This window comes from Saccharomyces eubayanus, chromosome VIII (genome assembly GCF_001298625.1).
Source record: "Saccharomyces eubayanus strain FM1318 chromosome VIII, whole genome shotgun sequence".
NCBI classification, from domain to species: domain Eukaryota; kingdom Fungi; phylum Ascomycota; class Saccharomycetes; order Saccharomycetales; family Saccharomycetaceae; genus Saccharomyces; species Saccharomyces eubayanus.
The window spans coordinates 268095-292373 of NC_030983.1; the positions used below are offsets into that span (position 1 = coordinate 268095).

Consider the following 24279-nt stretch of genomic DNA (forward strand, 5'->3'; position numbering starts at 1 on the left):
TCGAAAATGACGTTCAGTGAGGATGATGAAAAAAAATTTTTGTTCCCAGCGATGAGTTAGCTGAAATTGACAGTATATCCTTTTCGTCAGAACTTTTAATGTTAACCAACACTGCAAGGAAAAGACCGCTTCAGTAGTTATTTTCTAGTTTTACTCGTGGATAACAGCAGGAAAGAAAAAACTCGAAGATGCCACCAAAGAAAGGAAAACAGCCCCAAGTGGCTGGGAAGAAGAAGGAAAATGTCGACAAGACATTTGGTATGAAGAACAAGAACCGTTCCACCAAGGTCCAAAGATACATCAAGCAGGTGCAGACACAATCGGATCCGAAGAAGGAAGAGATGAAACTGTTGAAGCTGGAGGAGAAAAAACGTAAAGAAGCCGAAGAGGCTGAACGAAGAGCACTGTTCAACCCTATAGTTGACCAAAGAATTCGTGCGGGCGTGGACCCCAAGTCGATGGTCTGTGCCCTGTTCAAGCTAGGGAACTGTAACAAGGGTGCCAAGTGTAAATTCTCACACGATTTGAACGTAGGCAGAAGAATGGAAAAGAAAGATTTATATCAAGATACGAGAAGTGAGAAGGAAGAGGATACCATGGATAAATGGGATGAAGAAAAGTTGAGAGATGTTATCATGTCGAAGCACGGCAACCTAAAGACCACCACGGAAAAGGTGTGCAAATACTTTATCGAGGCGGTGGAAATTGGCAAATACGGTTGGTTTTGGATTTGTCCCAACGGAGGTGACATGTGTATGTACAGACACTCTCTACCAGAAGGCTTTGTACTGAAGACCAACGAGCAAAAGAGGCTCGAGAGAGAGTCGTTGGAGAAACAACCAAAAATCACACTGGAGGAGTTCATCGAAACAGAAAGAGGCAAACTGGACAAGTCCAAGCTCACACCCATCACAGTCGCCAACTTCGCGGAGTGGAAGAAGAATCACATCATCGCCAAGATTAACGAGGAGATGAAGCTGACGAGCAAGAGGAAGCCCTCAGGTAGAGAGCTCATCCTGAAGATGACCGCCGAGAACAGGTCGTTCGAGTCAGATAACACCGTCGACGAAGCGGCACAGGGCTCCGCATGGGATCTGTCCGAATTCACAGACGCCTTAAAGAAGGCTGACCACCAGGACGACAGCGGTATCAAGGATTACGGTGACGGTAGCAACCCGACCTTCGACATCAAGAAGGCCAGCCCTGCCACCCTCGCATAACTCCGGATATACACTATATATCTATATGTCACTCCATATATACACCACACACGTAACGCAACCGATCACACTACACGACAGCCCCCACACCCCACACCCCACGTCCCACGCTTTTGAGGTGTTTTGAACATCGGTTCCTCCCCACTCTCCATAGGCTGGAAGTGCTCGAGGATGCTCTGTAAAAAGATGCAAGTGCTGGCAGCAGTAACGTCGAGTCGTTTCGTTGCATCTCGCGCTAGCTTTGAGGGATGAGGCTATACACTCGACGGTCCGTGTGGACATCTAACGTATCCCTCGAACGGCCATCTGGTTCTCCTACGCTCTTAGTATGTGCTTGTTTCTTTGTTATATAAGGCCGTTTACTGCGTTAGCATCTGCATATCCGTAGTGGACTTGAACTTTAGTCATCAGATTTTTGCTTTGGGTCAGGACTAAATTCATTATCAAGCCAAAAAAAGGAAAACTATAGGATAAGCTCTAACACTGGAACACCAACACAACACAACACTAACTGAAAGACTTAGAGAAAACATAAGTTAAGTAAAGAATGACACATATCACGCTAGGACAAGCCATCTGGGCCTCTGTCAGACCAATCATCAAGATCTACCTGATTATTGGTGTGGGCTTCGGTTTATGCAAGATGAACATCTTGACCGTCCAGGCCACGAGATCCATCTCTGATATCGTCTTAACGGTTCTGCTTCCTTGTTTATCGTTCAATAAAATCGTAGCAAATATAGAGGATAACGATATTAAAAACGTCGGTATCATTTGCCTGTCGTCTGTTCTGCTTTTCGCCACTGGCCTTGGGTTTTCCTTCATCGTTAGAAGTGTGCTTCCTGTCCCCAAGAGATGGCGTGGCGGTATTCTTGCAGGTGGCATGTTTCCCAATATCAGTGATTTGCCCATTGCTTATTTGCAGTCCATGGACCAGGGGTTTATCTTCACGGAAGCGGAGGGTGATAAAGGAGTCGCCAACGTTATTATCTTCCTGGCCATGTTTTTAATCTGCGTCTTCAACCTGGGTGGCTTCAGACTGATTGAAAATGACTTCAACTACAAGGGCGATGACGATGAGGAAAATACTTTGATCGATCAAGATCAAGACTCAACCCAGCAGCTAAAACCACCCGTTGAGGGCGGCTCTTCTTCTTCATCCAACCAAGACATTTTGAAAGAGCCAAATGAATCCACTGTTCCAAATAGTTCACAAGCAAGCTACATTTCTGAGAAGGAGAGTAAACAGGAAAAATTTTCAGCTACCGCTCCCAAACCTACTCAAGCTGTGTTCCCAACAGCAAGTAACATGAGCATGAATTCATCCGCGGTAGTGTCCATCGATAGCATCACACACTCTCTGCACACAACCCGCATGGATACGCAGTCCTCTGACCAACTAAATAACCCCACGTATAGAACTAGGAGTCAACCAATCGCATATACCACTGAATCAACCACAGGCAATCGCAAGAATAGCCGCAGAAACTCCATTACTGGCTCTTTACGTTCCGTGGATATGCGTGAGCTACCCGCTGAAGATATGAATGATTTGATTCGTGAGTACTCAAACGTTGACCGGTACGGTAAGAGAAGGAGAAGTTCTCTTAGCTCTCAAAGACCGTCTTCCATCATGGGGAACCAGGCAGACAACGCTCTTTCTCCCAATCTGTCTAGAACCTCCACTATACAAAGAGTGAAGGCTTCTAATCTAACAAGAATTATTACTTCAGATGCTACTGTCAGTAAGAAAGATATCGATACTTCAGGATCGTCTTTACCAAAATGGTTGCAAAATTTTCCCTTGACCAAGTTTATTGTATTTTTTTTGAAAAATTGTTTAAGACCTTGCTCCATGGCTGTCATCCTGGCGTTAATCATCGCCTTCATCCCCTGGGTTAAAGCCTTATTCGTCACTTCGAAGCATACCCCAAAGATTAAACAGGCTCCAGACAATGCACCCGCTTTAGCGTTCATTATGGACTTTACCTCTTATGTGGGAGCTGCCTCAGTGCCATTCGGTTTAATCCTATTAGGTGCCACTCTGGGTAGATTGAAAATTGGGAAATTGTATCCGGGTTTCTGGAAGGCTGCTGTGATCTTAGTGTTCATTAGACAATGTATCATGCCCATTTTTGGTGTCTTATGGTGCGATCGTCTGGTGAAAGCAGGTTGGTTGAACTGGGAAGACGACAAGATGTTACTGTTTGTTACTGCGATAACTTGGAATTTGCCAACCATGACTACCCTAATCTATTTCACAGCGAGTTTCACCCCTGAAGATGAAACTGAACCCGTTCAGATGGAATGCACTTCTTTCTTCTTGATGCTTCAGTATCCTCTGATGGTCGTTAGTTTACCATTTTTGGTGTCTTATTTCATAAAGGTACAAATGAAACTATGATTTTCTCTAGAAATCTAAAACATTAAAAAACAAAAGATCTACCCCATGCATTCCCCTTCTCATTTTTATTTATCATAACCGAAGCAAGTCACAATTGTTGTTTTATTGATCTTTTACATCTGCTATATAAAAAGTACTACTTCCCTTGCTTTTGTTATCGAAGTAGAATTCGCTTGTTTCAAACTTTATAGAGTCAAATAGTATATAAACATAAAAAAATAATTATAAAATCCACGCGTCATTTTTCTTTTATTTGTATAATTTTCCATATCTTTTTTTTTGAAGGTAACTGTTAGTCAATGATTGTTATCGTTCAACACTAGTTTCCAAAAACAAACCAAATCTAACTAATAAACTAAAAAAAAAAGATACATGCAGGGAAATTTTCAAATGATTACATTCTTAAATATACACAACTACTATTTATATGAAATACAACATCACTTAACTCTTTTATATATTGTCCTTTTCGTAATCTGATAGTAAATATATCGAAATATTCTCACCATAGTTGATACCAAATTGTGCTTCTATTTGAATACTCTGATCGAACCAAGCTTGCATTATCGACGCCCTATTCTTTGCCCATACATCCATTATCATACTGGAGTTTTTCGGACTTATGCCTTTAGTCTTCACAAATGCGCATAAATCTAAAATGATACCATGCTTATTCAATAGCTCTGAAACAATCAATGTCGTTAAGTTACCTAAGATAGGGTTGTGGCGGTCCTTACATCTAATCAAGCATACTAACAATCCGCCTGCCTTGGCAATCAAACAACTACCAATATCAGCGTGTACCTCTTTAACAGTTCTCTCCAAATCGCTAACAAAATGTGTTAACCCCAAGATTTCAATGGTTTCATGAATACTTCCTAAAACAAATAACAAGTTCAAACCAATAATCTCTCCTTGTGAATTAGTACAGCTGACATTTTTGATGAAACCCAAGTCACCTGTCCTTAGATAGCTCAATGTATTATTCATCTCACTTTTCATCTTGCTCTTGAATTGTTCGGTAATGAATGGATCTTTGTACAGTTTGTTCTTTGAGCCATTACATACAAAGTAATCGAACGCATTTGCCTCCGAACAGCACCAAATCTCACCAAATTCTCCGTCAACACATGGTAACAGGGTTTCTGGATTGACCACAGAAACATCTGTGCACACGGGAACAACACCAGAATCTTGTACCCTGATGTAAGTTCCTCCATTCATTGTCATATCGTTTACATCAACCTCTCTTATGATACCTTCCCTTAGTGAAATGGGATCAAGATATAGGTCGATTGGAGGGATATCTAAGTATGATCTTAACGAGATAATCGGATTGAAATGATGTTGGTAGAGATAGTTTATTTGTGTAGAAGCAAGAGAGATATTTGAATACCGTTTTAAAATATTCTCGATTGTATAAACCCTTGGCCTATCGGGGAAAGGAATCATAATATTTCGAACGCCTTTAAAAACATCTCCTCTGACAGAACTAGAAGTATTGTTCTTGTTTGAATTTAAAGTTTCCTTTCTATTTTTAGATCCCTCGATTAAATTGGAGGCTCTGTCCAATAAAGAATAAAACGTTTCGATTTTCAAATATAAATCTTTCACATTTAAATTTTGAAGACCAATTAAAAATTCCTTGGGATCAATCAGCACATCCGTGAGACTGAATAAACATGTAGCAGCACCTGCATAAATGCCCAAAAAACAACTGAACATAAACCCCAATCCACTTGTATGTGAGCATATGGAAAAAAGTGGGCTATTATTCCTCAACTGCAACGTTTCTTTGATTATTTTGCTTGCGTTAAGTAGGGACGAATGTGTCATGGTCACATGAACATTCGACGCCACATCATATTCTGTGTTTATCCATATGACGCATGGTGTCATATTGATCCTGGTACCTGGTTTGGCCCCAAATTTCTGCTTTAATACATTTTTAAACATAGATATCGTTAATGCATTCTTAACCTTGACTTTTGAAAAAACTGTTATTTTGGGCATTAAATTTTTGTATCTTTTGAAGCATTTGTTTACGGTATTATTATCGTTTAATAAAGTGTGCAATTTAGCGTCAACAAAAAGCCTTTTCACTTTGTAACTCTGAATAATACTAACCAAAAATTTCAGATCTTCCTCTACGGTAACCTCTTTAATACTTGGTAACGGAATGACCAAAAAATTACAAAATAAACATGCCATAATCATTGCCACATATTCAACGGAGTTTTCACACATGACAACAACACTGTCACCATGCTTTAGCAGGTTTTTTGATCCCACAATTTTTTTTAAAAAGCCTGCAATAATTCTATCAAAGCTCGCCCACGAAACCTTTTTATGTACATTATTATCGTTATTACTTGAGGAATTGGCCATATTTGAATTAGTACCATCGCTAAACGCCGTTTCGTTCCCATAAATGGAAATCCTCCATTCCAGGATCTCCAAAATCGATTTGAAATCCGTAAGTTTAGTATGGCTTCTGGTGTCAACAGACTCTTCTCTATAATCGACACCGCTACATTGCAGAGCCAGTTTTGACTCAACGGGACCATCGGTACGATAGCCGGGTTCATTCATACTGTACTCTTCTTGCAGAGCCATTTTTCTCAATCTGGATAAATGCTCAGATAATATACTTTCGTTATAGTAAGCGGAATGAGGCAAAAAATCTAAGATAACATTGTCGAATTGAAATTTTACAAACTGTGCACCAAGGTCGTTGTTTAAGAACTTTTTCTCTACAGTACTATTGGCCAATTCTAAGGAACAGTATCTCCTAGGTAAAGTATCTCTTGGTACAACTAAGATGCACATTGGTTGGATTTTATGAAAAATCCAAAGGATCCTGAAGATTTGGTCAGTTAAGTCGTTCATTTTCGCTTCCACTTTTATTTTCTGTTTCTCATTAAACGACACCAAGGTAGTATCTGTTGCTGCATTGTTTTTACTCTCTTCATCTGTCTTAGCCAGCGAGCTTTCTACCACCATAACTAAAAAATGTTCTTCCTTATGATGTTGCAATTCAAATGCAGCAACCTCAAAAACAGTATTTACTGTTCTTACAATTGTTTCAGTAATTTGCTGCAAGTAATGGGATTCGACAGTCCTCTTACATTCAGAAAATGCTTCAACACTCAAAGCTGAGGTATTCGCAGATTTGACAATTTCTTCAACTACTGGTTTACTGATATTTGTAGAAGGCTGGCCGGGTTTTTTGACATGTAATAGGTTTGATGTGTGTGCCCAATTTGATAATCTAACCAACTTATTTTGTAAAAACATATCTTCTATAAGCGAAAGCACATATATCTTTCCGTTATGAACAAACCCCATAAGCTTGGTTCTCATAAAGTAAGTGTTAGCAGGACAAATATTCAAAATAGTATCCAATTGCTCGGTAACAGCTTGCGATTCGCTACTAGGCATTTCGTACCTTGCCCACGTAAACATTTCAGAATAGTTAAGTTTTGCATTGAATACGAACTCGTTCACTTTATCCATTTGATAAAATTCATCGGTAATATGGTTAGAAGAAATCCATATTTCACCCACAGTGAGATCCTGGACTAACGTGTTTGTATCCGGATTGACCACACACAACGTGACGTCAGGAATTGGGAAACCAAATGCCTCCAATTTCAGATAATCTTTAAAAGAACTTGATGCGTTAATCATAGCCGTTATGCTACACTCGACTTCATTAAGCTTTAATTTTTCACGGTTTATAAACAACTCATTCTGCAACCTTAGTTTCGAATTATGAATGGGAAAGTTCTCTAAATTCCCTAATTGATCTCTGATAGAAATGAATATGCCACCAAAATCTAATAAAGTTAACATGGGAGAATAGCAGAATGGAGCATCGATACATCCCAAATTCTTTAGCCATTTATGAACAACCATTTCAGTCACATCGGTGTCTATAGTGGTGCATGAGGTCAAACATGACTTGATGCAACTAAAATCTATTTTGTGCTTCCTGGAAAATGCGGATTCTGGATTTTCCAAATAATTGATAACAACCTGCTTCAGTTGCAATTGATCGTTCAATAAAATATCAGCTCTAAATTTATCGATAGTGTTCTCATACCCTCCAGGTCGCTGCAATATACTACTATCAATAGAAATTAAAAGATTACCTGTGAACAAGTTGAAAAGGACACCCATAATCAAACCTGTTGATCTGGTGGGGTCTAAACTGTTCAAAATGACAAACCTTGAAATCGTTGACGCAATTCTCTTATGGAATGGCTTCCTAATACTTTGAGATTTTTGTTTCCAATGGGGCATCGATCGAGAGTTTAAGATTTTTGTCATTGTTTCAAATTGATTTATTAGAATGTTATGCTTCATGACAACACCCGACAGACGACCTAATGGCGTTCTAGTAAACTCTATATATGAAATGTTAGGTATGTCAAAAGTAGGGGAGCTTTTTTTTGCTTTCGTGTACGTACCCAAGTCATCTGTCCTGACAAATTTTATTTGTTGGAAAACATCATTTTTAACCAGTTTGACTTTTGAATGATTTGAAGATGAATGCAAATTATCTAGTTGTTTATGACAAGCGTTTGAAATCAAAACATATTTAGAATTTGTCACCTTGATAATTTCAATAACCTCACGCAGGGAATATGTTTCCAAGGAAACGGGGACGGCTGCCATACCAGCAATAAAACAACCCAGTAGGGCAATGGTAAACTCAATAACATCATTTTTGTTGTACCACAGTAAAATCTTATCCATTTTATAAAGGTGACTCTTATTTAATTCATGAGCCACCCTTTCCGCTTTCAAGTAAAGTTTATCCCATGTAATAAAGGTCTCTTTACCTTTAGCATTTATACTAATCATTGCTGTTTGGCCATCACAATGTTCGAACCGTCCTCTCAAAATCAGTGGCAAAGAATCTGTCATTGTTGTGTCCCCACCGGACGTGATTTCAGGCTCAATGTGTCTTGGCAATAGCGGAATCATAGGATTATAAACGGTGTCCTTCCCTAAAGCCTTTTCATCGGCAGAACCTGGCAATGATGATTGTAAAGAAGCAGCATACCTTTTACTGCGTCTCCTAGGGGTACCATTTGCGGAATTTGAGTTCATGGTTGTAACACGATATATGGAATGTCGCCTATCGATAGAGGTTGGAGTGGATATTGTGGATGATGCTAGACTGGGATTTCTCTTGTGCAGACGTTTTGATTTTCTCGAATTTGGAGATCGAAGAGGGGTATAGGGTCTCATTTGAGAAATTTCAAATTTATCCAGTAGTTGCTTTCTTTTGGTCTCATAACCCTTTCTTGTTAGGTTTTCATCTTTATAATCTTGAATTAACTCATTCAATCGACTTTGCAGGTCTAGAGGCAAGGTCGGAGGAATAGAAAAATCCATTAAGCCCAATTCACTGCAATACACGCTTTCTATGGGAATAGACTGTTCTATAATCAAAATCAAGGCGACAAATACTACATTCATTAGTCTTGTTTTGAGTATATTATTGATGGCAATAAAAGTCTTGGAAAGTGATCGGATTTTGGAAATAAAAAAGATTACCCGTCAAATGTATGTAAGCAGCATATTTTACACTGAAGACAATGGAGAAGAATGCAACCTCTAGACCCTATTTGCTAATTGCATGGCCCTCAATCGCGAAATACAACCTAGATTGGAATTGGATATCAAGGCTCCTTTGGAATTGGAACGAAGGCAAAAACTTTGCTAAAAAGAGAGAAATTTAATCCAAAGATGGGTAATTCAATTTCAAAAGCTCTAGGCAAATTATTCGGCTCAAAAGAAATGAAAATATTGATGCTAGGTTTAGATAAGGCCGGTAAGACGACGATACTGTACAAATTGAAACTAAACAAAATTAAGACAGCTACCCCCACTGTTGGATTCAATGTCGAAACCGTTACTTACAAAAATGTGAAATTTAATATGTGGGATGTAGGCGGGCAACAACGACTAAGACCCCTCTGGAGACACTATTTCCCTGCCACTACTGCATTGATATTTGTGGTGGACTCTAGCACTGAAGGCCGTATGCAGGAGGCCAAAGAGGAGCTATATAGTATCATTGGGGAGAAAGAGATGGAGAATGTGGTACTACTTGTATGGGCAAACAAGCAAGATTTGAAAGATGCAATGAAGCCCCAAGAGGTTTCTAATTTTTTGGAATTGAAGCAAAACTTGAAAAATCAACCCTGGTGCGTAATCGGTAGTAATGCTTTGTCCGGACAGGGTCTTGTGGAAGGGTTATCTTGGATTTCCAGTAACTCAGACGTTCCCAGAAAATAGACATTGCATATATTGATGTTAAACTCGCATGCTCCTACTGATCTTTCTTCCTTCTCTTTTGGATAATACCCAGGAAAATTTTTTTTCCATTAAAAGAAATAGTAATCAAATAGTTAAATAACTTTTAATAATACAATAATATACAAAGTAAAAGCACATTTAAAAGAATTTGAACATAATTCCGTTTTTTCGTTTTAATTTTATTTATTTTGTTACAAGTTCAACAGTGCCATCGGAATTACCAAAGTAAGCTTTCGAAGCATTGTCGATGAACAAACCCGTTTCCACTACACCGACTAACAATTTGATATCCGTATGCAATGCTCTTGGATCCTTGATTTCGCCAAAGTCCGCATCGATAATAAAGTTGCTATTGTCAGTTACAACAGGACCTGCTTTAGCAGACCCGCCTTGTCTGATATCAACCTTGTCTGCATGCAATTGTTCTAACAAGTCGTTCTTGACTCTAACATACGCTGAAGGTACGATTTCGATGGGTACACCTTGTCTCCAGTTCTTACCTAAATACTTTGGAGATTTCTTCCTTGAATCAGCAACAATAATGAACGTTTTGGCACTGGTGCTGACCAATTTTTCTTGGAATAAACAGGCTCCACCACCTTTAATCAATTGCAAATGTTCATCTACTTCATCGGCACCGTCAAAAGCTATGTCAATACGAGGATATTGTTCAATAGAGCCTAATTGCAATTTGTTATCTAGGATCAAGTTCCTTGATTGGAAGCCTGTTGGAATACAAACGAATTTAGACACCAGTTCGGAATATTCAGAATCGTGCAAATACTGCCCGATTCTCTCGGCAACGTAGACCACCGTACTACCACTACCGATTCCGACAATTTTATGCTCATCAAACTTTAAATTTTCATCGACAGCTCTGTATGCAGCAGCTCTTTTGGCATCCTCCAAAGGGTTACCTAAGGACTCTAATCCATCAATTCTAGGAACGCCAGCAGCCATTTCTCCTCTTTTTTATATATATTAGATTGCAATGTGCAATATGCAAAATTTACGTGGCCGGATTCTATGTTTCGCAAGAAAATCGAATGTTCAATAGTATTGAAAGAAGGAACTGCATTAAATAAGAACCGAAATATCTCTTCTCAAAGCAGCCGTACATATATTATATCATCAAAAGCGCATTTAAATGTGGCACCCATTTACGAATCAAATAAAATTTCACCGAGTCAATCGCTCTTTCCTCATCGCAAAAAATTTTTCAGCTCATCGCGATTTTCACCGTCGGTCTTAAATATTTAAGCCCAGTGCATGCTATTGTTATCCCATTAGTCCGACAAAGGGGGGCCGTACTCCAGCTTTCTAAGGCAACAAACTGCCGGGGTTCCAGCCATTAATAGGCCGATAATGAAACAGTTGCTCAAATGCTGTACGCAACGGCTTAGTGGTTCAAAGCACTTTCCTGCCAGCGTGTTCTAGTGTAGTCTTGATCGAAATGCCGACTCACCTTTCACAAAGGCATACAAATGGTAGGGCACAGACATAATCTACCAATAATAACTTTCTCCCAGGAACGAGGACACATCTTATATTGTAGATAATAATTTAAACAATTCAGTGTTGGCGCTAAAAGTGAGAACGGTGTTAGAGTCCATAATGGCAAAATACRGATAAGACCAGTACAAAATCCTTCCGTCAGAATGTCATGTTTACCCTGAAAACGATAAAGCCGCTATACCGAAAGAGACACCCAAAACTCTAATTTCAGTAGTGCTGTTCCTTTTTTGTTAGTACAAATACTGGATTCTGAAAGTAACTCTCCGGACTCGAATCAGCTTGAATGACTTTATGTCATTTATCGTGTACACGTTTCAACACACTTCTTATTTTTAAATGTGCGGCTCTACCACGCCCGCAGTTGAAACGAAAGTTACGACCGCATTTTTTAAAACCCATACACTGCAAAAGTGCGACTTGCATCCAGACATCCTATTCTGTTTGAGATAGTGAAAAATTATAATTAGAAAAGACAGTCAGTGACTTTGGAGCAAACTTGGACGTGCTCGCTAGGAGATTTGCCAATGATTGATGTACTGCTAGGCAGGTTCCGAAAGTTCTTCCCGGCCCGTGGGAGACACTGCTCTGCCTGGGCTTGCTCTACACTCGCCTTCCACTCTCGATTTTTCCCTGGAATGGCAGCTCTGCATCTCGTGTCTCCGCCTAGGAATAGTGCTTGCCGGCGTCGGTAGGCTATACTATGGTAACCGCACCGTTTGCTAGGAATATGCTAACCRAACCACTATGCGATAATCCAGGTACTGCGCTAGAGTCTTGCTAATCTGTTAAGTCTTATTACATTACGGTAACATATTACAATTTGGATAAAATTGGTCTTTATATTAAGTATATCTCTTGTTTTAATATAGTTGAAAGGAAGAAAGATCATCACGAACAACATGTCTGCTCCACAAGCCAAGATTTTGTCTCAAGCTCCAACTGAATTGGAATTACAAGTTGCTCAAGCTTTCATTGAATTAGAAAATTCTTCTCCAGAATTGAAAGCTGAATTGAGACCTTTGCAATTCAAGTCCATCAGAGAAGTATGTTAATTATTTTAAATCTAAATCCAAAAGTAATGAAGAGTACAAACAGAAAAACAGAGAATGATGAAAAAAACAAAGCATTTAAATTTATGAAATCGAACGATGAAAGTAAATATAGACGTAACTTTGACTGCCGCATGGGTCCCATAAAAAGACATACCTAATATCGTAGGCTCTCCCGAGAAATAGAGCGTAACCCGATCGCGAGAGAGGAACTGTTGAACATATTGTATTATACATAACAATAAATTTTGCTAAACCGCTTCCAACAATTTGAACATCGCAAGAAATGCCTATGTATACATTGTTTCCGATTATTGGTCCTGACTCTTCAATATGCCTAACCATTACCTGCTTATCAAATTTACTAACATAATATTTTTTTTTTTTAATAGATTGACGTCGCTGGTGGTAAGAAGGCTTTGGCCATTTTCGTTCCAGTCCCATCTTTGGCTGGTTTCCACAAGGTTCAAACTAAGTTGACCCGTGAATTGGAAAAGAAATTCCAAGACCGTCATGTCATCTTCTTGGCTGAAAGAAGAATCTTGCCAAAACCATCTAGAACATCTAGACAAGTCCAAAAGAGACCAAGATCCAGAACTTTAACTGCTGTTCATGACAAGGTCTTGGAAGACTTAGTCTTCCCAACTGAAATTGTCGGTAAGAGAGTTAGATATTTGGTTGGTGGTAACAAGATCCAAAAAGTCTTGTTAGACTCCAAGGATGTCCAACAAATCGATTACAAATTGGAATCTTTCCAAGCTGTTTACAACAAGTTGACTGGTAAGCAAATTGTTTTCGAAATTCCAAGTGAAACTCATTAATTAATATAATAATATTTAAATCTTTATTATTAATTAGTAACATCTTTGTTTATTTTATAGTACAATAAGATAATAAAAATTCCAAAATTCAAAATAAATCAACATTTCTTAAAATTGAAGTTCAATAAGCCGATTGATTTTTCATGCGTATATAAATATATATCAACGTCCCTTTTCTGCTAGCCATTGTGTTGAAGACCCATAAAGCAGCCTACTTATGTTGCGCCATGTTTATAAAGTTTTCGTACCTATTCGAGTTAGATAAAGCTGCTCTCGATGCATCCTTAGGAGGGTTTTTACAAGCCTTTGTGCCACTGCCAATATAAGGAATCGTTGTTAAAGGATCCTTGGGTGGATTTTTAAGAGCCCTTGTACCACCGTCAATATAAGGAATTGTTGGTACTTCCTTTGTTATGGGGATTTCAAAGTAATTAAAAGATCCTACGGTATCATCTTTTTCCATTGGCATAGTCTTCTTCTTCGCTGTTTTGATTGGTTCAGTCACTTCTTCTCCAGATTTTCTTATACTTATTTTGAAATCATCGTAAGTGTATTTGTTTGATACCACACCAGTAATAAAGACAATGCTTCCAATAATAAGGAGAAATTTGATTACGGATACCAAACCTACTAAAAGCCTACCTATGAGTTTTTGTAAAAGTGGCCCAATCATTGTTGTAAACATGCAACCCACTAAAAACGATGGAAAATCAAGTACAATGCCGTTTGGCCCACCTATTGCAATTTTCCATCGTAACCAGTTTCTGTTTAAATCCATTTTTTGTTTATAAGTTTTACCATCAAATTATCAGCCTAGAGAACTATTAAATGGATCACCGATCTCAACAATTGGTAGTAGTATGACAACGTCTCCCTAGATAGCAGTTATGGGGATCAAATATCCTAATTAGCCGTCTTTCGTACATTTTTCGGGGAAAAAAAAGAGCGCTTTGCAACTGAAGCTTTATTAATTGAGATTCCATCTTTAAAAAAGGCCCAAAAAGAGAAAATAATCCATTAGCCTATTTCTGCCTTGTTTTTTGGCAAGCTCAGACTAAATCAAACATTTGCTTTTTTCTTTCTGGCAGCTTTAACCAATAACGCTACAAACAAAATTGCTACTAAAAAATAATAAGAAGTTACTTTAGAACTGTATTAAAAAAATCTATATGCTATATTTAAAGATTGAGTATGTATATGTAATTGTATGCTCGAGAAAGCGGGCAACAACACTTAAATATATGTCTCATTATTTATCTCTTCGTATGCCTCATTCTTGCAATTTTCCTGTTTGTCATACCACCATTGCCAGCAAGGTTCATGCCCATGTTCATGCCGGTATTCATGCCCATTTGATTTGGAGCCGCTTGTGGCTGTCCAAAGGAAGGTGCTCCATCTGAGCCTCCGAAAACAGATGATGGGTTAATTCCGTTTACATTAGAACCAGATGCAGAATTCCCACCAAATATATCACTTGGCTTCAAAGCACCCGTGGCACTATTACTGTTACCACCATCAAATCCGCCAAAATGGATATTTGGAACTGTTGACGGTGTGAATGAATTATTTGCGTTGAAGGATGTGTTCTGCGATTGCTGCGATAAGTTAGTACTAGATCCGCCAAACATGGTAGTAGCACCAGTATTGTTGTTCATATTGAATACAGAACCTGACGCGGGATTATTTCCAGTAAAGTTGAAACTGGAAGGCGCATTGGTACTTTGTGCACCCGTAGAAACCGGTTTATTAAAGAGACCAGTGTTATTCGATGGAGCGGCCGATGTGAAAGGGTTAGGGCCTGCCGTACTATTGCTACCAAAATTAAAAGAGGGCTGATCTGAAGTTATGCTATTTACAGTGGTTCCTGGTCTAGCCAAACTAAATCTTGAGCTTTCACCACTGGCATCACTATTAGCAGCGCTACTTTGAGCTCGTTTCCCTAAATTAAATCCACCTACTATGTTAGTACCTGAGATACTGCTGATCGTATTGCTTGTGATGTTGTCGGTAGTTGGACCATTAAAAGAGAATGGTGTGGAAGTTGGGGCGGCGTTGGTAGCTTCGGTATTGGCAGTGCCGAATGAAAATGCAGATTTAGATGATATATTGTTATTAGTACCAATTGGCTTACCCAAAGCGGAAACTGGTGTTGTGGAAGCTGACCGTTTGAATAAAGGAGTTGCAGTTGCTGAATTTTCCTTCTTGTCATCAAATTTTGAAAAGGAAAATCCACCGGATGTCTTGTTAGTACTTCCTGCTATCACAACTGCAGAGGGCTCAGTCGGCTTGGGAGCTCCAAAGCTGAAAGATGGCTTTGTACTATTTTCTGTGATGGGATTCGTTGCTGGCGCACCGAATGTAAAAGAGGGTGCACCCTTAGTCTCAGTCTTTTCAAAAGAAGGTTTGGTAAAAGCAAATGAAGATTTCGAATCCGTTGGTTCTTTTACCGCTTCTGGCTTGCCAAATGAGAACGATGACTTTTGTTGTGAGGGGTTCGAAGATGCTCCAAAAGCGAACGAGGGCATTTTGGAATCTAGGGCGGTGGATGAGTCTTCTTGGACAGGCTTAGAAAAGGAAAGTGTGGGTTTCGATGTGGTGTTATCTGGTAATGTTTGGATGTCAGCAGGCTTGCTGCCAAATGTAAATAATGGCTTGGGTGCTGAATTCGAAGTTGRACCACTTTTCGGTTCCGTTGCTGACTTGCCGAAAGAAAATGCTGACTTGCCATGTGCTCCAGAAGCTTCATTTTCACTTGTGGATTGACCAAATGTAAAACTAGGTTTCCCAGAAACAGAAGCGAGCGTTTCTGATGATTTCACTTCCGGTTCTTTGGCGACCACTGGTTTGCCAAATGTAAATGCAATGGGGGATTTAGTCTGGCCATTTTCATCGGGCTTTTTACCGAATGCAAATGACGGTCCGCTTTCCACTTGCTTATTGCTTGAACCAAAAGTGAAGCTTGGTTTTTCGGACGTACCGATTTTCGGCTCCCCTTTGTTAGCTTCTCCTTGGTTATCAAGACTAAACAATGAACCAGCGTTCACGGATTCATTAGTTTGAGCACGTCTTTTTCTTCTGGGTTCATTATCATCATTACTATCATCGCCATCTTGTTCATCATTTTTTTCATGTTTACCAAAAGAAAATGCCGCAGCAGTTGATTTTGGAGCGACGTCTGAGAGAGCTGCTGGTTTTGAGAAAGAAAATGCAGGCGCCTGTGGTTTCATAGGCATCTCTTCTCTCTCAGAGGCTTTTCCGAATGAGAAAGGTTTTTTAATTGAAGAAGCATCTGATTTGCCACCAAAGTTGAATAAAGTGGAGGAAGAGGCAGATTGTTCAGTTTTTTTAGGTTCATTGGTCTTCTGTCCGGTATTGAATGATAGCTTGGGGATCTCTGACATATTGGTTGGTTTATGGATGTCGGATAGATTTGCATTGATGACTGTGTCTGTAGAAACGTTTGCTACAGGGGAGGTTTTCTTCGAGGGAGTTTCATTGTCTTTGATAAAGTCGAATCCAATAGTAGGCAAGACAATGCTTTCTTTGTCCTTTTTGGTTTCGGCAATTTTCTTTAGTGTAGGCGTATCTAGTGGCTTTATAGTAACAGCAAAATCCTTCGGCACTGCGGCATGTTTTGTAACTGTAGAAGTAGAACCATTCAAAAGTAAATTTTTTTGAGAGTTTGACAGCCTACTAGAGTTGATATCTGATCTTAGGTCTTCAAAATTACTTGCTGATGTGGGACCTCCCGCCAAATCGCCATTCACATCATTGTTCTTGTTATCATTGTTACTCGTGTCAATTTTATTCTCATCAGCAGTGGTAGTAATAACATTTTTGCTATTCTGTTGTTTTTGCATAGTGTCATATTCTGATAAATCATATTCAAAGTTAGCTGACCATACAGTCCCCTTCGATTGGCTTTGAAACTTCTCTCTACTAGCCTTGTTCTTCAAAGATTTTAGCAGAGGCAGTTTAATGCCTGTATTGTCAACGCCTTCTCCGGGAATTTGTTCTGTGAAAACCGTCTTCTTGATCGGAGAAGGCGTAGTGGATGTACGTATGTATGACTCTTTGTCACCCGCTTCATTCTGAGGATCTACGAACATTGAAGATGAAACGGAAGGAGATCTAAAGGCTTGTAATAATCTAAGATCACGCATATTCCTAAGCTTCTGCTTTTCCCTTAACAACCTCAACCTTTGTATGGGCAAGATGGGTAGAACGGGCGGTCTCTCTGTTCCTTCAGCTCCGTATATTATAATTGGTACATTACTATTGTCATTAATAACGCGCTCATTGTGTTGTGATGTACCGGCCATCCTCTTTCTCTTTCTAACATGTAATGTAGTCTCTGGATCCGAATCATCAAGATGATTCGCGTATGGGATGTCTGAAGTGAAAAGCTTCTTATTCGATAGCCGTTTTTTATTCGAATTCAAAAAGAATGATTTGATAGTGGAAGAAAAAGATCTCTTTCCTTCGCGTGGAGAAGACATGACGGAAGAAGTGCTCGCAGTCATGGAAGGCTAAACCGAAAGAAAGTTGAAGATGCTTCTTCGTCTTTATGATTCTCTTCGTTAAGGTCAATACTTACCAACTTCCTCATCACTTTCATTCTCTAGATATATATACAAACAACTTAAAAAAAATGACAAAAAAACCTTGAAAAATGGAATCTTACTGAAGATCACTACTCACGAATTGGTGATCACGTGCTAGACAGCCCTAAAGGAAGAAATAGGGCGTACAGATTTAGGGTTAGGGCTGGTTCTTGTATTTCACGTGACTGTTTTTTCTTGTTCTGGACGTTATTCTTCGCGCGACGTAAATCTATTCTCGTACAAGTGGATATGCGCATCATAAACTTGAAAAAACAAAAAATCGTAGGTCGCCCTTGTAAACGAGTACCGCACACGTACGCCTCAAAAAATCCTGTGAAATTTCCATCAAAAGTCTATCACAGGTGCCTTCTTGTTCCTTTTACTGTTATTTAGTATATTACGGTAGCCTATTGTGTTTCCCAATCGATTTTACCTTCCACTGAGTTCTGTTTTTTTCTCGAGAGCAGTTCAGACAAATTTATTTCATTGAGCAGTCAAACTAAAAGCACTCAATCAGAAGGGGTTTTTCAAGGGATAAAGTCAAAATGGCGAAAATTATGATCCCTGCTAGCAAGCAGCCTTTGTACAAGAAGCTTGCTCTTCTTTTGGTCGCTGTGTTTACTGTCTATGTGTTTTTCCATGGCGCCCAATACGGCATTGGCTCTTCACCAACACCCAAGTACAGTAACGTTGTATCATCGGACACGGGTTTCAAATACTCAAGAGTAGAAACACCTAAATATACAGGTGCTCGTGAAAAAGCAACTTTTGTCACTCTGGTGCGTAATAGAGACCTTTATTCGTTGGCCGAATCCATCAAATCTGTTGAGGATAGGTTCAACTCCAAATTCAATTACGATTGGGTATTTTTGAATGACGAAGAGTTCACTGAAGAATTCAAGAATGTTACCACTGCTTTAGTTAGTGGTACAACTAAATATGGTGTTATCCCACATGAACATTGGTCTTTTCCAGATTGGATTGATGAATCAAAAGCCGCTCAAGTTAGAAAGGAAATGGGAGAAAAAAGAATTATCTACGGTGATTCTATCTCTTACAGACACATGTGTCGTTTTGAATCTGGGTTCTTTTACAGACACCCTTTGATGAATGATTATGATTGGTATTGGCGTGTGGAACCTGATATCAAGTTGCAGTGTGATATCAATTACGATGTTTTCAAATTCATGAGGGAAAATAACAAGAAGTACGCCTTTGCCATTTCCATCAAGGAGTATGAAGCAACTATCCCCACTCTATGGGAAACAACTCGCGAGTTTATGAAATTAAATCCAGGGCTTCTACATGAAAACAATATGTTAGACTTTGTCAGCGACGATGAGGGTCTTTCTTATAATTTGTGTCACTTTTGGTCTAATTTTGAGATCGCCTCATTGGATTTATGGAGGTCACCAGAATATTCCGCATACTTTGATTATTTGGATAAAGCAGGCGGATTTTTCTATGAAAGATGGGGCGATGCTCCAGTGCATTCTATCGGTGCTTCATTGTTCTTAGATCGGTCTGAAATCCACCATTTTGGTGATATTGGTTATTACCATGTGCCATTCTACTCTTGTCCAATTGACACCGGTATCAGGTTGGCCAACAAATGTAGTTGTGATCCACAAACCGATTTCACATGGCACAGTTACTCATGTACAAATAAGTTTTACACCGTGAACAAGCTGCAAAAACCTGCAGGCTGGCAAAACCATATTGGTTAGTTGCATTTCAACTAACCAATGTTATCCTTTATAGTTTTCACTTTTTTAGAATATTTACGAAAACAAAAAAATGTAACTTTCATTTGCTACAAACATTAAATCTTAGTAGACCTTTCTTCCATGGAACGGACAAAAAATTTGAAAAATTATTTAATAAATAAGTGTCTACATGTAATCGTAAAGTATTAAAATGCAGAATCATGGCACGTTACACACAGAAACACAAATCATATACCGTATTTCTTAAATAAAGAATGCGTCAACTCTACACCCAAAAACGTAGCCGCATTAGCAGGGAAAGATCTCAATAATGCAGGGCCTAAACCAGGGAAGAACCCCTTAATGCCTCCCCTTTGAAGGTAGATTTCCTTTGTCGCAGAAATCATATTTTGCTTCGTGGAAGAGGCCTGCAATTTCGTCTTTATGGTATCTATCGGGAAAACAGCCAACCACATAGACATACCCGCAATACCACCAGCAAGACAAACATTCATAATGTTGACTGGCTGGTCTTCGCCCGCACTTGGATGGGGTTGCCTATTATTTAGATAGTTTTTAGAAATTTCATAAGATGCAAAGTATAGTGCCGAGCCAGGCCCATCTCTTGCTAGGGTAGCCAATGAACCTTTGAACAAAGAAGAAATGCCGCCCTCCTTAACAATAGTTTTTGCAGCTTGAATGAAAGACCCTTTGGAAGAGGTTTGCAAGACAACTTTAACTCTTTCTGTGGGGGCAGTCACCAGAGTGGTGGGGATGGCGCTGATGAAGCCTGCCGCGGCCATCTGTCCCATGGTCAACTCACCGGTGCCCGTACTTTTGTTATTATAGGTGACCAATTTCTTACCCACATCATAACCCCAGAAAGAAACGGCAAAGATGGGCGTGACACCCAATAAGGGCGGAATAACACCTTTGTAGAACCCTTTTATGGAGTTGGTGAACATAGAACCATTCACCTGAGTTCTGGCTTCTTTTAAGATGTTTGCGACTGCGTGCATCGCAGAGTTCGCCTGACCATTTTGACATCTCACTTTGATCAAATCAAACGGATGGCCTGTAAACACTGCGCATACACCACCGACACCACCAGCCACGAAAGATTTGAGATTATCACGTACTGGATTTGGTGTTACAGGCGGAGGAGACATCTTTAAGCTTCCGCTTTCCTCTTTGAGCAACGAAGATTCTGATAATGAAGTGTCAGAGGACATTAGTGACACGTTTGAGCAGGAGAGTATAACAAACAATACGCAATGCTATACAACCGTTAAAAATTCAGAGAAAAAGGGGAAAAAATGTGATTGAGTAATGCATATCTAGTAGCATGGATATCTGTCTATATATGCAGTTTGACTACTTGTTCCTCGAGTAAAGGAAACACACCATCATGCATCTTTACATAGCCCTCCATTCGTCCACCCGCTCAGCGTCAGCGGAGATAACCAGTCACGCCGGATGCCTGGGTGTAGATAAATAGCCGCCCAAGTTACTAATGTATAAAAGGAGTATACGGATATTACTCACTATGGCCGACGTGTTTACCAGGAGGGACCAGCGAATGGCATCGCTCTGTATAGTACGCTCCTTTTGCCACTCCCCACTGTGGGAGACGTGTTGGCTACGGAATGGCGCTAGAATAGCGGTCTTTCTCTTTCTCTTTCGCAGCCTCTCCCCTCACCGTCGGTGACTAAAAAGTGCGATACACAGCCAAAGGGAAAGGAAATGGAACATGTGGTACCCGCATCGGATGTTTTAAACGGGTCCCTTGGAAAACCCCCCCCTTTCGATAACAAGGTTCCGGACCGCTACCCTGACGGACGGAGTGGCGGGGCAATCCGCATTGGCACATTACTAGTTGCGGAAAACGCACCAAGAAAAAGAAAAACAAAATTTATTTATCCCAGGTCTATCCCGGACAATTKGCGACAACTTTTTCAGCTCATCGCAATCAGGTGGAAAATTCATGTCTTTTCCTGATTTTTTCTTTTCTTTTTCACATCGTATGGCTCTGCTCGTTTCTTTTCATGAGGGTGGTTGATTTCTTATGCTGAATACCATCAATTACTGTTCGTATTGTTCTTTCTTGGAATATGTATATAACTATATAGTTGGCTTTGATTGTATTTCTTCAAGATAGCGACAAAACAAATAAGTCAGACCTCCCCCCTCCTCTTTTCAACATAGTATGCCGATAAACAAATCAACCATAAGAGAATATAAGTTAGTAGTTGTTGGTGGTGGTGGCGTTGGTAAATCCGCTTTAACCATTCAATTGATTCAGTCGTACTTCGTGGACGAGTATGACCCAACAATCGAAGACTCTTACAGAAAACAAGTTGTCATCGACGATAAGGTGTCCATCTTGGATATTTTGGATACTGCTGGCCAAGAAGAGTACTCGGCCATGAGAGAACAGTACATGAGAACCGGTGAAGGTTTTTTGTTGGTTTACTCTGTGACTTCTAGAAATTCCTTTGATGAGTTATTGTCTTACTACCAGCAAATTCAAAGGGTCAAGGATTCTGACTACATTCCCGTGGTCGTGGTTGGTAACAAGTTGGACCTTGAAAATGAAAGACAAGTTTCTTATGAAGATGGGTTACGTTTGGCTAAACAATTGAACGCACCTTTCCTTGAAACTTCTGCTAAACAGGCCATCAATGTAGACGAGGCATTCTACGGTCTCATTCGTTTGGTGAGGGACGATGGTGGGAAATATAATAGCACTAATGACCAACCGGATAGTTCTGCTAATGCAAAAAATGCGAGAAACCCTAATGCTACTTCATCTCAAACCCAGAATGGAAGCAACGTTAATCGCGGGACTTATGGCCCTGGTAGTGTATTGACAAATGGTGACACCAACTCTAGTCCTAATTCAAATCTTGAACATAATGTTGAGACTTCTAGAAGAGCTGATGAAAAAAATAATAGTAACAACAACAATAATAATAATAATGATGATGACAATGATAATTATGATGCAAGTAGCGACAATGAGGATAGAAATGGAAATAATGGTGGTAATGGTGATAATGCGCCAAAAGCAAGAACAAAACAATCTACTGTACCACAAAAAAATGCAAGTTCAACCACGAAAAAGGAATCCAGTGGCGGTTGTTGTACAATTTGTTAAGCTCCCCCCCCCTATTCTCATTCTGTTCCCATTGTTTTTGTATAATGTGACCTGAATCAAACCTTACTTTTTCAGCTAATTGCCTATATATTTTTATGCGATGTACCACTAAACGGATTTTTCACTTACTGCCGTACCGCTATTTACTCTAGTAGTGCTTTGGTGTTTTTTGTAAACTCTTTATAACTGTACACTTGTAATATTTTCCTTTATGTTCATACAAAGTATATATATTATACACATACACGCACGCACGCACGCGAACCCTTTCTTAATTTATAAAATGTAAACAAACGAAATGCAAGATCAAACTAGCAACAATGAACTCACCAAAAGCTCTGTTTTTTGTAATCCCTGGAAAACTATCACATAATTGTAACCTCAAACTCACCAACAAGACAAATTGCCCCACACAGATGATGAAACCTGATAAAAATGCGTTGAAGGGGAAATTGTCACGGATTAAAACAATGAATGCAAACTGGATTATTCCTAGCAAAACCAAAAAGAAACAAAATATATCAATTAGTTTTAGTTTAGGATTTTTTTCAATTTGGGCAAAGTACGCCTTCTTGGAAGTCTTGAATGCTTCTTGAAAATCTGTTATGACCGCAGATGATGTAGTGCTTGCTTTCGATGTCTTAGCCATGTTCCACGTATGCTATTGCTTCCTGTTCTTTCCTTCGTGAGGGTATAATGATGTTCACCTCTATTGCAGATTCCATTGTATCATTTTCCATCCTTAAAAGAAACGCTATTCTCACTTTTTCCTCTCACCAGTTTTTTCCTCTAGTAACGTTTCGCACCCAATCATCGCACCCAACGTGAACTAAAATAATTCAAGGCCTACTAACCACTACCAAGAAGAATGAACACACAAGAACAGCATGGGCAATAAATTGGATCAATAGAGTTTCAAGAGAACTCTTCTTAAAAAAATGGCTTTGTTATTGTGACGCGATTCCTAAATCAGATCTTCGCGACCATGCTTTTGTCACATGCACATTCTTTTGGCCATATGATGATTTTATCACTGGCAAAGAGATTTACTCTATTAATTAGGATAAATACTGGTCGTAATCGACCCTGTTACCTTGAAACGACACATAAAATTTCGATCTTGAGCAGAATTCTACTCATAATCAAGCTTAGACCGTTATTTCACAGAGTAGTCTTGTTTTTTTTTTTATGTAGGAAAATGCCTCTTCTTTTTTAGCCAAATAAGGAAAAATATAAATGATGCACTTCGGAGAAGCTCAGAAATCTAACGAGAAATAATATTCTGGTCCAGACAAAGAATCACACCCAAAACGTACTATTAAGGTCAAAATTGAAAGGGAATTTCACCTATATTACGTGAGCTTATTCAAAGTGGAACAACAATTACTCTCGATCGCTACTCTAGCTTATCATTTAATTTGCTATTTTTAGCAAAACATTCTTTCAAGAAACACTCCAAAGTATAGTCCA

General features: G+C 39.3%; 12 protein-coding genes across 12 annotated transcripts; 6 read left to right on the plus strand and 6 right to left on the minus strand.

The window, feature by feature from the left end:
• Positions 1-188: 188 nt before the first annotated feature.
• TMA46 (translation machinery-associated protein TMA46) lies at positions 189-1220 on the plus strand (the record flags this gene model as incomplete). The annotated part of the gene is made up of 1 exon (XM_018367931.1): positions 189-1220. The coding sequence occupies one exon, from the start codon at positions 189-191 to the stop codon at positions 1218-1220; it is 1032 nt and encodes a 343-aa protein (XP_018219313.1).
• A 547-nt stretch (positions 1221-1767) lies between these two features.
• On the plus strand, positions 1768-3624 carry ECM3 (putative ATPase ECM3; the record flags this gene model as incomplete). The annotated part of the gene is made up of 1 exon (XM_018367932.1): positions 1768-3624. The coding sequence occupies one exon, from the start codon at positions 1768-1770 to the stop codon at positions 3622-3624; it is 1857 nt and encodes a 618-aa protein (XP_018219314.1).
• A 453-nt stretch (positions 3625-4077) lies between these two features.
• CMR2 (Cmr2p) lies at positions 4078-9114 on the minus strand (the record flags this gene model as incomplete). Its single annotated transcript, XM_018367933.1, has 1 exon — positions 4078-9114. The coding sequence occupies one exon, from the start codon at positions 9112-9114 to the stop codon at positions 4078-4080; it is 5037 nt and encodes a 1678-aa protein (XP_018219315.1).
• A 270-nt stretch (positions 9115-9384) lies between these two features.
• ARF3 (Arf family GTPase ARF3) lies at positions 9385-9936 on the plus strand (the record flags this gene model as incomplete). The annotated part of the gene is made up of 1 exon (XM_018367934.1): positions 9385-9936. One exon carries the CDS (start codon positions 9385-9387, stop codon positions 9934-9936), a length of 552 nt encoding a protein of 183 aa, XP_018219316.1.
• A 204-nt stretch (positions 9937-10140) lies between these two features.
• Positions 10141-10917, minus strand: RKI1 (ribose-5-phosphate isomerase RKI1; the record flags this gene model as incomplete). Its single annotated transcript, XM_018367935.1, has 1 exon — positions 10141-10917. The coding sequence occupies one exon, from the start codon at positions 10915-10917 to the stop codon at positions 10141-10143; it is 777 nt and encodes a 258-aa protein (XP_018219317.1).
• A 1454-nt stretch (positions 10918-12371) lies between these two features.
• Positions 12372-13342, plus strand: RPS7A (40S ribosomal protein eS7; the record flags this gene model as incomplete). The annotated part of the gene is made up of 2 exons (XM_018367936.1): positions 12372-12515; positions 12914-13342. The coding sequence occupies 2 exons, from the start codon at positions 12372-12374 to the stop codon at positions 13340-13342; spliced, it is 573 nt and encodes a 190-aa protein (XP_018219318.1).
• Positions 13343-13553: 211 nt separating this feature from the next.
• Positions 13554-14120, minus strand: DI49_4935 (uncharacterized protein; the record flags this gene model as incomplete). Its single annotated transcript, XM_018367937.1, has 1 exon — positions 13554-14120. The coding sequence occupies one exon, from the start codon at positions 14118-14120 to the stop codon at positions 13554-13556; it is 567 nt and encodes a 188-aa protein (XP_018219319.1).
• Positions 14121-14595: 475 nt separating this feature from the next.
• Positions 14596-17865, minus strand: NUP1 (FG-nucleoporin NUP1; the record flags this gene model as incomplete). Its single annotated transcript, XM_018367938.1, has 1 exon — positions 14596-17865. The coding sequence occupies one exon, from the start codon at positions 17863-17865 to the stop codon at positions 14596-14598; it is 3270 nt and encodes a 1089-aa protein (XP_018219320.1).
• Positions 17866-18491: 626 nt separating this feature from the next.
• KTR1 (alpha-1,2-mannosyltransferase KTR1) lies at positions 18492-19673 on the plus strand (the record flags this gene model as incomplete). Its single annotated transcript, XM_018367939.1, has 1 exon — positions 18492-19673. One exon carries the CDS (start codon positions 18492-18494, stop codon positions 19671-19673), a length of 1182 nt encoding a protein of 393 aa, XP_018219321.1.
• A 227-nt stretch (positions 19674-19900) lies between these two features.
• Positions 19901-20884, minus strand: CRC1 (carnitine:acyl carnitine antiporter; the record flags this gene model as incomplete). Its single annotated transcript, XM_018367940.1, has 1 exon — positions 19901-20884. One exon carries the CDS (start codon positions 20882-20884, stop codon positions 19901-19903), a length of 984 nt encoding a protein of 327 aa, XP_018219322.1.
• Positions 20885-21858: 974 nt separating this feature from the next.
• Positions 21859-22809, plus strand: RAS1 (Ras family GTPase RAS1; the record flags this gene model as incomplete). Its single annotated transcript, XM_018367941.1, has 1 exon — positions 21859-22809. The coding sequence occupies one exon, from the start codon at positions 21859-21861 to the stop codon at positions 22807-22809; it is 951 nt and encodes a 316-aa protein (XP_018219323.1).
• Positions 22810-23080: 271 nt separating this feature from the next.
• OST2 (dolichyl-diphosphooligosaccharide-protein glycotransferase) lies at positions 23081-23458 on the minus strand (the record flags this gene model as incomplete). The annotated part of the gene is made up of 1 exon (XM_018367942.1): positions 23081-23458. One exon carries the CDS (start codon positions 23456-23458, stop codon positions 23081-23083), a length of 378 nt encoding a protein of 125 aa, XP_018219324.1.
• Positions 23459-24279: the final 821 nt, after the last annotated feature.